This window comes from Megalopta genalis, chromosome 1 (assembly GCF_051020955.1).
Source record: "Megalopta genalis isolate 19385.01 chromosome 1, iyMegGena1_principal, whole genome shotgun sequence".
In the NCBI taxonomy this organism is placed as follows: Eukaryota; Metazoa; Arthropoda; class Insecta; order Hymenoptera; family Halictidae; genus Megalopta; species Megalopta genalis.
In genome coordinates, this window is record NC_135013.1 from 6,707,402 (window position 1) to 6,723,526 (window position 16,125).

The window sequence follows — 16,125 nt, forward strand, 5'->3', positions numbered from 1 at the left end:
GACGGACTTTTTCAGAGACAAATTTCACCCACATCAAATTCAAATCGAAATCCATTGTCCCGACTATAATAATTTACGTTGTGGCCAGAAAGGTTTTACAACTCTTCGTAACACCGTGTCCATGACTATACTTAGCGTGTATAGAGCCATGAAGTAATTATGTTCGCCCCGGTTTTCTGGACAACGAGTTTGATTTACGACCGGATTAGGCACCTCGCACTCGGAAAACATCGACGAAAACACCACGATTTCGTGTTCTAATCTGGCCGTAAATCAAGGTTCTATCCCGAAAACCGTAAACTTGATTACTACACGACTCGACTTCCAAATACGGTGTTCGACGACTGTATCTTCGCATTCGCTCCTTTGTCGTGAACCTCTTGCGGTACGATTTCTTTCGTAACTGACGTTGATTAGCGCTTCGTCGTTGAAAACAAGGTTTACGGAACGCGTTGAAGTGACGCGAAATCATTCTGTGATTTAATACTATTGTGAATAATTAGCAGAAACACATTTGTGAAGAATTTATTCAATAAATTGGTTTCGTTTGACATACATCATCATAAAAATGGTTAAAAATCTGAAGAAACACAGGATGTCCAAAAATTATTGTACAAGCGAGAAATGAAAGGTTCCTGAGGTCATTTGAAGTAACTTTCTCCTTAGCGAAAATGCAGTCCGCGGCTTCGTTTGCGAGTTATTAGCGAAAAACGGTGTCCAATGAGAGGCGAGCTCGGCCCGCGAGGCGACTGAACCAACGAGCGGTCTAATTCCAGTTCCGTTCATTGGTTTGGCCGCCTCGCGGGCCGAGCTCGCCTCTCATTGGTCACCGGCGGCCCAGCCAATGAGCGCGCGAATCCCAGTTCCGCCTCACGCCAGCCGAGCTCGCCTCTCATTGGTCACCGTTTTTCGTTAATAACTCGTAAACGAAGCCGCGGATTGAATTTTCGCTAAGGAAAAAGTTTCTCCAAATGTTCTCAGGAAACCCTCATTTTCCGCTTGTACAATAATTTTAGGGCACCGTGTATAAGCTTGTTATTTTTGTAAAAGAATATAGAATGATTGCTTTTTAGTGCTCCGTGAACTCAGTCTTAATAATTTCCCCGATAAAACGAGATCATCTTTGTTTCTTGTTTTTCGATCGAAATCAATTCGTTCGTAAATGATAATTCACCTTTTGCACTTCAAATTGATCCTTTCGTAGATCGATTCGATAAAAGCGGGATTTCAGGGAAATATCGTTGCGCATTTTGATCTCCACTCGAGGCCGTTTCGTACAATTACGCGTCATTGACCTTTTTCACGTCATAGTATTATTTCACAAGGTGGAAAGAACGAGCACCGTCTAAACGTTCGTAAATTCTTCAGCGATGACTCGTAACGCTTACGGAAGCCTGTGATGAAATTCTGCCGCGGTTATTCGTTTTATTCTGTTGCTCGAGATCGAAACGATAAATCTAACAATCTCTCATCGTGCGTCTGCCGTCTATTGTAACCAGTACATACATTCTATAGCGTCGATAACGAAGTAACGAAAAAAGAACACACATCGCGAAAGATTACTTTCCGGAATTTCCAACATTGTTTTACTGTGCTCGCGCAGTATGATAAGTAACATATTTATTGAGAAAAAAATACCGTTTCTTTTGTTATCAGCACGAAATTTCGATAACAAATGTTCTTATTCGTAGAATATTCAAATCCGTTTACTTGTTCCTTTGTACTATACGTTTCACGCTATATGAGTTTAATAATTATTATTTAGGAAATAGAAATTCGGATAAAAGAGTCTCTTAATTCAATTCAATTCTATTCAATTCTATTCAATTCAATTCTATTCAATCATATTCAATTCTATTCAATTCTATTCAATTCTATTCAATTCTATTCAATTCTATTCAATTCTATTCAATTCTATTCAATTCTATTCAATTCTATTCAATTCTATTCAATTCTATTCAATTCTATTCAATTCTATTCAATTCTATTCAATTCTATTCAATTCTATTCAATTCTATTCAATTCTATTCAATTCTATTCAATTCTATTCAATTCTATTCAATTCTATTCAATTCTATTCAATTCTATTCAATTCTATTCAATGCTATTCAATTCTATTCAATTCTATTCAATTCTATTCAATTCTATTCTATTCAATTCTATTCTATTCAATTCTATTCAATTCTATTCAATTCTATTCTATTCAATTCTATTCTATTCAATTCTATTCTATTCAATTCTATTCAATTCTATTCAATTCTATTCAATTCTATTCAATTCAATTCTATTCAATTCTATTCTATTCAATTTAAATGAAATCAAAATTCTGAATCGTTATCCAATTGATAAATTTGTAGCAATTAAATGAAATAAATTACTGTTACACCTAGCAACAACGGAAAGATTAAATAAGTCAAAAAAGAGAGTCTTCAAAAATATGTTATCAAAATTTATGAATAAAGTTGACAATGATCATAAACAGCAAGAATTGTGTGCTCGTGAAAATTGTCCGCCGGGGGCTTGAACAAAATCGAATGAAAGTGAAGGTAGAAATGAATGAAAGGTTCGACAAAAATTGTACGCAAATAAACTTTTGAGATGTTAAATATTATCGTTAAGTATTGTCTCCATGGAGGCGAATTATGGGTTTTACAAGTACCGTTTACTCTACTTGCAAATTTTGTACCTGACTGTACCGCCACATGGTACAGGGGTAGCAGTCTCCCCCTCATGCCTGATCGAGCCAATTTACATCTCGGTTATATTGTTAGAGCAAAGCATGTTATGTCAGCAAAGCAATAGATGCCTATGAATACTGCAAAGGAAATTATTAAGCCTAACGCGACGATCCACATTTTACTATATGTATATAGTCGACCATGATACAATTCTATCAGAATAATTCCGTGCAGAACGTTATAATCATTCTGCATATTACAGTCGAACGAGAGACAATTTCTGTCAGAATGAAGATGTCTCGAAAATGTAAAACGATTATTTATAATCAGCTCCTTTCGCTCTCCAATGATTACAATTAGTTTTGCTTCATTTAATGTTTACAGCTAAATTACCGATATTTTATATTTATAGTATACACGGTTATTTCCTATTTTATGTATTAACCCTTTTCACTCGAGTGGTGACTCTGAGGCACCATTAAAAAATTGTTACATCACATTCCAAGATAATTTTTATATTATAAAAGTCTAGACGTAAAAAAATGGTTAAAAGTCTAACTAGTTGTACAAGTCGCAAGACTATAAATTTCGTATGCATAAAATGCACTTTGCCCTATAAAATGGAAGTACCATAAGTCAGAAAAATTAATTTAGATTTATAGTTAAAGTGGCTTCGAGTGCAAAGGGTTAATAATGTTTGGCAGGGTTTTTAAAATTGTTTTTGTCCTGCAAGTTAGTAATGGATCAATGAAATGTAACAGTCTAACAGATTGAACGAATTCCAGCGGTGACCTCTTTAAAATCAATCATATTTCCATAAATTACGATAAGATTTCGAACAATTTGCATACGCTATACGTCGACACTGAATTAATTACTCTCACTGTTATTCTATCAGCAACATGAATCGCATTTCGCCATAACAATTTCAATGGAATTGTATTCACGTTCTTATCCAATAACGATGGTGGTTTTATTATGTAAAATTATTAGATAAAATTTATTGTATAAAATCTTTTATATAGTAATATCAAATTTTCTATTTCCGATATAACTACAGCAAATTCTTCCTAAGTGACGCTTAGATTGTGCACAAAAATGGACAATTTGGGAAGAGGAGATATGATCCATTCGAACCCTGCGGCTCGTTTTTATAGTTTTCGACTGTTAATAACTATATTATACTATGAATGTAAACTATATCTATAATATATAATATATAATATATAATATATAATATATAATATATAATATATAATATATAATATATAATATATAATATATAATATATAATATATAATATATATAGTATAAACTATATATATTCGAACTCCGCGGTTCGATTTTATAGTTGTCGACAGTCGACTCGACCGCGGAGTTCGAATAATGTTATCTCCTTTTCCCAAATTGTCCATTTTTTTGTGTACAATCCGAGCGTCAATTAGGGAGAATTTACTGTATTTCAATACCGAGAAAAACGGCCGAGAGAATTTTAGAACAGTGCAAAATACATACAGTAATGTCTCCCTTACTGACGCTCAGATTGTCCACTAAATTATTAAATGAATTATTCGAGCCTTTCGGCTCGCTTTTATAATTGTGGACAATTCGTAACTACAAAAATAAACCGCAAGGTTCGAATAATCGTATCTCCTCCTCCCAAATTGTCCATTTTTGTGCGCGATCTGAGCGCGAATTAAGGAGAAATCGCTGTACAGTAATGTCTCCCTTACTGACGCTTAGATTGTCCACTAAAATAGATAATTTAGGAAGAGGAGATACGATTATTCGAGCCTTGCGGGTCGTTTTTATAATTGTGGACAATTTGTAACTATAAAAATAAACCGCAAGGCTCGAATAATCGTATCTCCTCTTCCCAAATTGTCCATTTTTGTGCGCGATCTGAGCGCGAATTAGGGAGAAATCGCTGTACAATAATGTCTCCCTTACTGACGCTCAGATTGTCCACTAAAATAGATAATTTAGGAAGAGGAGATACGATTATTCGAGCCTTTCGGCTCGTTTTTATAATTGTGGACAATTCGTAACTACAAAAATAAACCGCAAGGTTCGAATAATCGTATCTCCTCCTCCCAAATTGTCCATTTTTGTGCGCGATCTGAGCGCGAATTAGGGAGAAATCGCTGTACAATAATGTCTCCCTTACTGACGCTCAGATTGTCCACTAAAATAGATAATTTAGGAAGAGGAGATACGATTATTCGAGCCTTGCGGGTCGTTTTTATAATTGTGGACAATTCGTAACTGTAAAAATAAACCGCAAGGCCCGAATAATCGTATCTCCTCTTCCCAATTTGTCCACTTTTACGGTCAATCTGAGCGTCAATTAGAGAGACATTACGATTCGTAAAAAAAGAAAGGAAGAGCACGGAATTCTTGCAAAACAGCATTTTCGCGGAGAGTTCGCGCAGCAATTTCGAGCGTACCGGCGGCCTTTTCGGAGCTCGGGGAAGATCATCGAGAGCGATTTTCGCAGCGGTGCGCGATCGTTTTAGAAAACGAATGCGGTATGATTTCACCGTGCCGGCAGTTCATAATGATTTACGTTTTCGATACATATTCATAAGCGCGCGATTTCCTTTTTCTCGTGAAAGCAGCGTGAAACTCGAAGCCGTGCGTGTTTTTATTGTTCCCGATGAAATTGCTCCGGCGGCGGCGCGGCGCACGTATTTTTATTTTTTATTGGTCCCCGACGGTGCTGGTTCCCTTCTGCGGATCAAGCCGGCTAATTAATCCATGCCGGCGGGTCTCTATCACACGCGGCTCGTTGAAATATCGACGATAAAACGACAGCGGCGGTGTTCGATATGCGACCGGAGCGCGCGGCTTCCGCTTTTGTGATAAACGCGCGACATTTAATTGCGTTCGGATCGTTCGATCTTACATGAGCTAATCGAATAAAGGAAAATATGAGAGCAAGTAACTGCAGGATACGGCACGTAACTGTAACCGCTTTACCGTGGCACCGTAAGGCAATTACTGAATCGCGGGCTTTCATTCATTCATTCATTCATTCATAAAGATCTCCGGGATCGAATAAGATAAGATCGTAAATTTGTAATCATATAATTGGCTTGTTTCGTTGCTTTTTTTTATCTCATCGTGGCATTTTAACTCTACGATTTTTAATTGTGGAGAGTTAGGCGAAACACGCGTACAAATTGACGGTAATTATGTTCGCAAACGTTGAAATGAATCATGAGCAATTTCCTAGTTTTTTAAGGGGAGCGCATATCGCGCTAATTAATTTATCATGATCTTATACATTTTTTTCGTTTCCTTAGAACCATTTCTGCTTCCGGAAACTGAAATCGTAAATGTAAAGCTTGTGTGCACGATTATTAAATATGCGAGCATCAATAATTTTTATATATTGTATTAAATACGACTAATTACGACGGCTTAGTACCTCAGTGTTGAGCGAGTTACGAAAAATTTCTGTCGATCAGTCTTATTTTTTAACACTTCCTCGAACGAACAGTAAACAGAAGAATACTCCTTTTCGATTATTTATTAATTACTTGATTTAAAAATATACATATAAGGTAGTATATAATAGTTTTGAAAAATTTCTGTCAATCGGCCACATTTTTTAACGCTTTCTCGAACGAACAGTGAACAGAAGAATACTCCTCTTTGATTATTTATTAATTATTTGATTTAAATATATTTAAGATAGTATATAACAGTTTTGAGAAATTTCTGTCAATCAGTCACATTTTTTAACACTTCCTCGAACGAACAGTAAACAGAAGAATACTCCTCTTTGATTATTTATTAATTACTTGATTTAAAAATATACATATAAGGTAGTATATAACAATTTTGAAAAATTTCTGTCAATCGGCCACATTTTTTAAAACTTCCTCGAACGAACAGTAAACAGAAGAACACTCCTCTTTGATTATTTATTAATTTCCTTAATTTAAAAATATATAAGGTAGTATATGTATATGTAACAAGTCTTCTTTTTTACGTTTTTTTTCCAACAAGAAACGTTCGAGCTCCGTGCAAATAGATCGGTTCATTACGATCAGATATTTTCGCTGTAATTTTAATGGTTAACATTAACTATACAATAAATAAATAATTTAAAGGAGCATACATCGAGACGGACGGAAGTCGATCGGATTATACGACGTTTATTACGATGACAGATCAATTTGAAATGCTTATCTGAAATGCTCAATTACACCGGTATTAATTAATTACGAATCATTGCGTTACGGAGTCGCACGTTGCGTTTCTGCCGGCAAAGAAAATGTCGTGAAAACGAGGAATACGTACGCGTCTCCGCGACATGTGAAGAAACTTCTCGCATCGAAGTGCGCCGATTTTATCGGCGATCGACGGCGTCATTTCAATGCCTCGTGAAAACATTACGCCGCTCCGCGATTATCCATCATAATTTGCATTGTAAAGTGGCCCATTGGCGCGACTCCAGTTCTAGAAATTGGGTCGGATCCCACGACACATTAACTTAAGCCACGATCGATTCTTCCGAGTGGGAAGCGACCTAAGGAAGAGAAAAAATAGAGTGAAGTTTGCGTATGTATGAACACAACCGGCCGGTGTATATAAATAGAGGGAAAAATCGGTGCGCGCGCGCGCATAGCTATAGACCTCAGACTGCAGTCTGATCGGTATCAATGTAACAACGAGTTGAAGTGTTCTTGTTCCAAGAAAATTAGACGTGTATATCTACACGTTATGATTGGACTGCGGATTTTATCAATTTACGATAAAAACGAGCAGATAAAGTTTAAAAAGTATAATCAAATTCAAGAGACCGCGATTTAAGATCCTAGCTCTTTTCATTCGATTCGATCGCTTTCCGAATTAACTACTGTACGGTACTGTACTGTACTACTGTAACTAATTTTCTTATTCAAGTAAAAAATAGCTTCTTATTGAAACAAAAAATAGCTTCTTACTGAAATAACAAATAGCTTCTTATTCAAATAACAAATCACTTCTTACTGAAATAATAAATAACTTCTTGTTCAAATAACAAATAACTTCTTATTCAAATAAAAAATAGCTTCTTATTCGAATAAATAATAGCTTCTTATTCAAATAAGAAATCACTTCTTACTAAAATAACAAATAATTTCTTATTCAAATAACAAATCACTTCTTACTGAAATTATAAATAACTTCTTGTTCAAATAACAAATAACTTCTTATTCAAATAAAAAATAGCTTCTTATTCGAATAAATAATAGCTTCTTATTCAAATAACAAATCACTTCTTACTGAAATAATAAATAACTTCTTGTTCAAATAACAAATAACTTCTTATTCAAATAAAAAATAGCTTCTTATTCGAATAAATAATAGCTTCTTATTCAAATAAGAAATCACTTCTTACTAAAATAACAAATAGCTTCTTATTCAAATAACAAATCAAATTCAAATAACAAATAACTTCTTATTCGAATAAAAAATAGCTTCTTATTCAAATAAATAATAGCTTCTTATTCAAATAAGAAATCACTTCTTACTAAAATAACAAATAATTTCTTATTCAAATAACAAATCACTTCTCACTGAAATTATAAATAACTTCTTGTTCAAATAACAAATAACAAATAACTTCTTATTCAAATAAAAAATAGCTTCTTATTCAAATAAATAATAGCTTCTTATTCAAATAAGAAATCACTTCTTACTAAAATAACAAATAATTTCTTATTCAAATAACAAATCACTTCTTACTGAAATTATAAATAACTTCTTGTTCAAATAACAAATAACTTCTTATTCATATAAAAAATAGATTCTTATTCAAGTAAAAAATAGCTTCTTATTCGAATAAATAATAATTTCTTATTGAAACAAAAAATAGCTTCTTACTGAAATAACAGATAACTTCTTATTCAAATAACAAATCACTTCTTACTGAAATAATAAATAACTTCTTGTTCAAATAACAAATAACTTCTTATTCAAATAAAAAACAGATTCTTATTCAAGTAAAAAATAGCTTCTTATTCGAATAAATAATAATTTCTTATTGAAACAAAAAATAGCTTCTTACTGAAATAACAGATAACTTCTTATCCAAATAACAAATCACTTCTTACTGAAATAATAAATAACTTCTTGTTCAAATAACAAATAACTTCTTATTCAAATAAAAAACAGATTCTTATTCAAGTAAAAAATAGCTTCTTATTCGAATAAATAATAATTTCTTATTGAAACAAAAAATAGCTTCTTACTGAAATAACAGATAACTTATTATTCAAATAACAAACAACTTCTTATACAAATAACTTCTTATAAAATGAATCTTCATTCGAATGAAATCTTATTCTATTAAATCGTAGACTAAATAAATATGTATTCGAATTTATTATCGTTAATCCTTATCTCTCGTCCGCCTTAAAATATCGTTCCGACCTCTGATTCCGAGCCATAATGTTTCAAGAACACGCATCGATATTACAGTACAAGAAAATGCAAAGTAAGCGATTTTCGCTGTCCGTGAAATGTAATTAATGCGGCTAATTGTGCGGTGAGCAGCCGGTTACGGTTGTTCGCGGGAATAGGAAGAGTGATTATCGGTTTGAAGTACCCCCGTTGATCGTTAATTGACAGGCCTCCACGTGTAGACGATTCTTTACGCGATTCGAACGCGCACGATCCCAAGTATGCGGAACGAGAGAACGCAGAGCCGCACCGCACCGCCGCCGCCGCCGCCGTTGCCGCGCCGCGGCACAGCGCTGACTCAGACGCTAATTTCAGAGCCACGAAGCATAATCGGATTGTGTAATCGATTTTATAAATCGTCGCGTTTCGAAGGAAAGGTGCGCCCTGTCCCCGTGACGACCGTAATTGTTTCGCGAAACACTCCAGGGCACGGAGCGAGAAAGAATCGTAAACATTTAACCCCGCTAAAAAGACCGCTCGTTTTTCCTGACCGAAAGCCACGATAAATATTTGCTTGGCCAAAAGGTCTTCTTCCGTTTTTCTTCTCAACGCCGTCGCTCTTATTGCGATACGTACATAAGTTCAACTGCCAAACGATTTCTCTGGTATTTCTAACTCTTGGCTTGCTTTTCGAGTATCTATAGTTTTCGAGGTTTTTTTCCCCGAGACAATTGAGATTGTATACATTCGCACTACATTCGTTCGTTTTTCAGCATTTATTTTATTGTTGTACCATTTCGAACGGTAAATGTCAAGCAAACGAGTCGGTTAAATTGTTAAATTGATGTATTTAATTGTACAGTTTTTAAATTGTATTTAATGTTAACAGATTTTAGAATATTTCATGCAAATGGTTTTTTAAATTTTATTTGATGTAAACAGCTTTCAAAATATATTTAATGTAAACAGTTTTTTAGTTTTATTTAATATAAACAGTTTCTAGAATATGTTTGATGTGAACAGTTTCTTAAATTTTATTTAATGCGAACAGTTTTTAGAATATTATTTCATGCAAATGGTTTTTTAAATTTTATTTGATGTAAACAGCTTTCAAAATATATTTAATGTAAACAGTTTTTAAATTTTATTTAATATAAACAGTTTCTAGAATATGTTTGATGCGAACAGTTTCTTAAATTTTATTTAATGCGAACAATTTTTAGAATATTATTTCATGCAAATGGTTTTTTTAAATTTTATTTGATGTAAACAACTTCCAAAATACATTTAATGTAAACAGTTTTTAAATTTTATTTAATATAAACAGTTTCTAGAATATGTTTGATGCGAACAGTTTCTTAAATTTTATTTAATGCGAACAATTTTTAGAATATTATTTCATGCAAATGGTTTTTTAAATTTTATTTGATGTAAACAACTTTCAAAATACATTTAACGTAAACAATTTCTAAATTTTATTTAATTCAAATAATTTTTAAAATATTCTATAACATGAATAGCTTTGAAACGGTGTTTTAATGGAAACGTTCCGTAGCAAAGAAATATCTAAATCGAACGAAAATTTAGAACGAACATTTCTGGTTCCAAGTAGGTACAAGACTTTTTGTTCCCTTAGAGAAGAATCACAGAAAAGTTGAACGCGAATGACTCGCGCAAAAACGAGGAAACAGAGGAGAACCGAAAGTGGAGCAACTGCTTCGTTCTATTTACGTAGTTAACCGTGGCGTATAATTTATGACAATGTCGATAAATAATAACGCGACCACAGTTACAATCTTATAAATAAGATATTCGAAACGCTTTAGATTCTCCAAATTTTATCGCAGAATATGGCTCGTAGGTGTCGTTTCATTTATTTAAAAATATTATTTATAAATATACATTTATAAATAATATTTTTATTATATTATATATTATTATTATTATTTTATTATGTATATTTACCTCGATATACTTTACATATATTTAATAAGGTAAGTTCGGGTCAGTGTGACGACTTTTGTAAAAAAGATCATTGTTTTCTAGAATTTAATCATCCTCGACAAACTAAAGCGTTGCAAAAGCAATTTAGAATATCAATAAATTATACTATTATATAATAAATAAAACTATTTATTTGCATTCACATGCGTGCAATGCGTCAATTTTCAGATATATTTTCACATGTAACCTATGTTTCCCAGTTTAGTCGAAATAATTTAGCATTTAATTTTCAAACATATAAAGAAACATCGGCGTATCTTTCGCTGTAACATTCGAAACAGCGTGCTGTAATAATAGAAGTCTGTAATTCGTCAAAAATGTCTGTTTCAGCGAATGTCAGAGACAACTGAGCAGGGTCTTGGACGACATGGGCGAGGCCTCGGCCAGAGCCCAGGGTCTGAACAAGCCAATAACCAGCGCCCTAAAACTTCGGGACACCGACCATATAGTTTATCTGCTAGTCGATAATGAAGCAAACACGTAAGTCGTAAAACTTTACTACAAAGTAATAGTACTTTAAGTTGCTGGACGTTATTCGAAGCGAACGTCGACCGTTCAAGCGTCGATCTATATATTTTATCTTTCCATCAAATTGTCGAAAATTCTATTAATCCTTGGCACTCGAAGCCATTCTAACTGTAAATCTAAATTAACTTTTCCGACTTATAGTATTTTCATTTCATACGACAAAGTGCATTTCATGCATATGAAATTGAGTCTCGTGACTCATAAAACAGTTGGACTTTTAACAATATTTTTATATCAATAAAATATAAATATAAATATTATCTTGGAACGTGATGCAACAATTTTAGCGGTGCTTCAGAGTCACCACTCGAGTGCAAAGGGTTAAATTATTTGTACCAATTCTTAGTCGAGTTATAAGAAATGGTCTTGCGACTTCTTCGTAAGAAACGTTGCTAAATCTTAAACGAGTCATACTTTTTCTAGGAAATACTACTAACTTATCTGATTATGTTGCTTATCTGGTTACGTTGATTCTATGAAACATCGCTAATTTATCTGTTAAACGAATATTACCTATACTATAATATCAGATTTATCCTTGGACTGTAATATATTCTACAATTTACCCTTATTTACCCTTACCGTTAACCTTACAACAGACTTGCGAAGATCTCGAACATAATCGACCAAACACAGATGCCACTCGCTCCTTCGAAATTGAAATGAAACGTAATTTTTCGGCGATAACAGTTAACGCAGAGACGCGTGAATACAGTAATATCTCTCTAATCGACGCCCAGATTGCGCACAAAAATGGACAATTTGGGAGGAGGAGATACGATTATTCGAGCCTTGCGGTTTATTTTTATAGTTATAAATTGTCCACAATTATAAAAACGAGCCGCAAGGCTCTAATAATCGTATCTCCTCTTCCTAAATTATCTATTTTAGTGGACAATCTGAGCGTCAGTAAGGGAGACATTACTGTACAGCGATTTCTCCCTAATTCGCGCTCAGATCGCGCACAAAAATGGACAATTTGGGAAGAGGAGATACGATTATTCGAGCCTTGCGGTTTATTTTTATAGTTATAAATTGTCCACAATTATAAAAACGACCCGCGAGGCTCGAACAATCGTATCTTCCCAAATTGTTCAATTTCGTGGACAATCTGAGCGTCAGTAAGGGAGACATTACTGTAAATATAAATGTTCTGCAAACGGATAGTTGATAGACTGACGTTGACATTGTGGGAATTTTCGGGGTTGATAACCGGCAAGTGACGGGATCGATATCGTGAAAATTGTTGGAGCCGGTGCTCCCAGTTAACCCTTTGTGTGTGTGCACTCGAAGTCAAATTAACGCAAAATTTAATATAATTTTTGCAACCTACTGTATTTCCATGTTATATAACCTAATGCATTTTATAGGTATGAAATTGAACTTCGTGATCGATATAACAAGTTATCTATTCAACAGTTCTTCAAATATGAACAAATTCGATTAATAAAATTATTCTCGAATGTGACACCGACAATCTTTAATGGCGCCCTGGAGTTGCCATTCGAGCGGAAAGGGTTAATATTTTCAAGTTGATACACGGCGCTCGAATCCGTCGGAACTCCGGGCGTCCGAAAGCGATCCCGCGAGGCGAGCGAAAAGGGATGCTGTATTTCGCAGGACAAGGGTTCCGTCGCGGCGTGCAAAATGGTCGGATGGATCGATACGTCGTGTCTGGTGTGTCGCTCGCCTGCGGAAACCCGAGCGGGCCGCTTCCTTTCTCGCTCCGCGTCCTCCGCGTTCATAAAGCATCGCGTCTCGCCGCGGCGGCGGCCCCGGCGTGTTTTCTGATCGACGCTCGCCGGAACCGTTTCGCGCGCGAGGAAAATTCCTGCAGCGGCGCGGCGCGGCGCGCAGCCACGCCGATCGGAGATGATAATAGCCGGATCGTAAACATCTACGCACGCCGTCATTAACGATGCACGACTATTAATTACTGAAAGTAGACGCTCGTGCGACCGGCGTTCTCGTCCTCGTCGTCGTCGTCGTCGTCGTCGCCGTCTTCGTGACGCTAAGAGCGAACGAGCGAGCGATGCAATCGACTAAGCCCGGTTGCACGAACCATTGTAACTACCACTGCAAGGCTTTCCGCAAACCCCTGTGCTCGTCAATCGTTCTTTACAGAACGAGAAACTCTTTCTTCTGTTTTAGAGTATTTTATGTTTTATACGCCGGGTGCTTGATTCATTAATGCCGGATTAATTGAAGCTCCAATTACAGTAAATTAATAAACTAATAATAATAAACTAATGATTAATATGAACTAAATAAATTAATAATTTCGTTTGGGAATGTCACGTAGAAAAAGAATCTTAAGAATACAGTTAAGAATTGCCTAATAATTAATTCTAAATTAATTCTGATCCCTGAGATAATTCTCCCTTGTACACAAAAATGGACAATTTGAGAAAAGAAGATTGTTCGAGCCTCGCGGCTCGTTTTTATAGTTGTTGAAAATTCGTGCCGCGAGACTCGAATAATCTTCTCCTCCCGAATTGTCCATTTTTGTGTACAAGGGAGAATTATCTTAGGGATCGGAATTAATTTAGATTTAAGATTCTTTTAAGATTAATTTAAATTTAAGATTAATTTAAGATTCTTTTTCTACGTGACATTTTCAAACGAAATTATTAGTTTATTAGTTTATATTAATTATTAATTTGTTATTAGTTTATTATAATAATTAGTTTATGTCACCGGGGGTGACTTATTGGTGCACGGCAGAAATTGCTGTTCCCATTGAACAACTCGTTAGAAAGTTCTTAACTGTAAACGAAATAATCGAGATGTATGTCTTATTTGTTGCTTTTATATTTGTCCTATTCGTTGCTTTTCTATATGTGTAGTTTATTTGCTGTTCTGTTTGTTACATGTCTTACTTTCTGTTCTTCAACACTTTAATGGCCGCTCACACAATACGTGTGTGATGCTTGAAAAATTATGTATATAGGTGATCGCTTTAATAATTATCATACAAAGGAAAAATAATAAATTTGTTATATTAAATATATTTATATCATTGTTGTTTTAATGGCCGTTCACACAACACGTGTGCGATGCTTGACAAATTATGTAGGCGATTGCTTTAATAATGATCACAAAAAGGAAAAATATTAAATTTGTTATATTAAATATATTTATATAATTGTTGTTTTAATGGCCGTTCACACAACACGTGTGTGATGCTTGAAAAATTATGTAGGTGATTGCTTTAATAATGGTCACAAAAAGGAAAAATAATAAATTTGTTCTATTAAATGTATTGTTATCGCTGTTGTTCTATTTGTACGTTCGCACATGTCGAATTATTTTGACGAATTTACATAAATATTGCCGGTCCCTGGCGACGTTCGACTGCGTAGACGTGCGGTCATTAAAGTGTTAATGACTCTGTACACATATAATATCTGAAATGGAATAGTAAAAAGCGGTGTTCGTTATTCCATCGTAAAGTAAACCTTCATTTCGCGAAGTTAATGAATTTGGCAAATGAACGGGACAATTAAGTATTAACAGTGTTTAATATCAGTTTAATCTGACTTATAATAAGTTATAATAAGACTTCATATAAATAAATAAAGTTTAATTTGACATATCGTACTATAATAAATGTGCCATCAAAACTTTTACGTCCGTCTCTGTCGCGTTGTTACGTGAACGTGTTTTTACAACTCGACGATCATTCCGCGAATACTATTACTACTCGACGATTATTTACGCGGGATTGAGCAAATCGAACGATTTGCAAGAAACTAGTGGCATAACTCGCGTACACCGGAATCAAATTTGTTGCGCCGGTAATACGCGAGTCTCGCAACGAAATTTTTGCCTCGCGATAACGGCTATTATAGGCGTCGCACGGCCATGAACCTCGAAAAAGTCGCGCGAATCAGAGTATGAAGCTCTTCCTCATCCGTTCTGCTCAACGAACCTTACCCTCACGCATTACCATATACTTACCTACGAAGTCTTGGATAACTTTCTCGAAGAAAAATAACCGGCTCGCCGAGATAGCGTGCGCTCGCTGCATACGGACGAGAGTATTTTTTAACGAGCTCGAAGCGTGCGCTTTGTTGCTAGAAAAACGTCCCGTTGGTAAACCGTCCAATGCAACGATTGTATTATGTTTATTTGTTATTATCATCATCATCTTTTTTTATTATTATTTCTCTTCTTTTACAGTAATGTCTCCCTTACTGACGCTCAGGTTGTGTACAGAAGTGGACAATTTGGGAAGAGGAGATACGATTATTCGAGTCTCGCATCTCGTTTTTATAGTTACGAATTATCAACGACTATAAAAAACGAGCTACAAGGCTCGAATAATCGTATCACCTCTTCCCAAATTGTCGTCCATTTCTGTGGACAATCTAGGCGTCAATTAGAGAGACATTACTGTATTATGATATCGTCTCGAAGGCACGTTCTTTTATTGCAAGCAAATCCTCGATGTTCTCTGAAATAGAATTTTTTTTCATTATCGTTCTTTTGTTCAATGTCATTAATATCGATTTTATTT

The 16,125-nt window shown here is 34.8% G+C and overlaps 1 protein-coding gene across 2 annotated transcripts in view; it reads left to right on the forward strand.

The window, feature by feature from the left end:
- LOC117228575 (alpha-tubulin N-acetyltransferase) overlaps positions 1-16,125 on the forward strand; it is a 33,623-nt gene that overhangs the window by 4,694 nt on the left and 12,804 nt on the right. For both annotated transcript variants that reach the window (XM_033484401.2, XM_033484402.2), the window contains exon 2: positions 11,409-11,558. In XM_033484401.2, the coding sequence (XP_033340292.2) occupies positions 11,409-11,558 (150 nt within the window). The remainder of the gene's footprint in view (positions 1-11,408; positions 11,559-16,125) is intronic.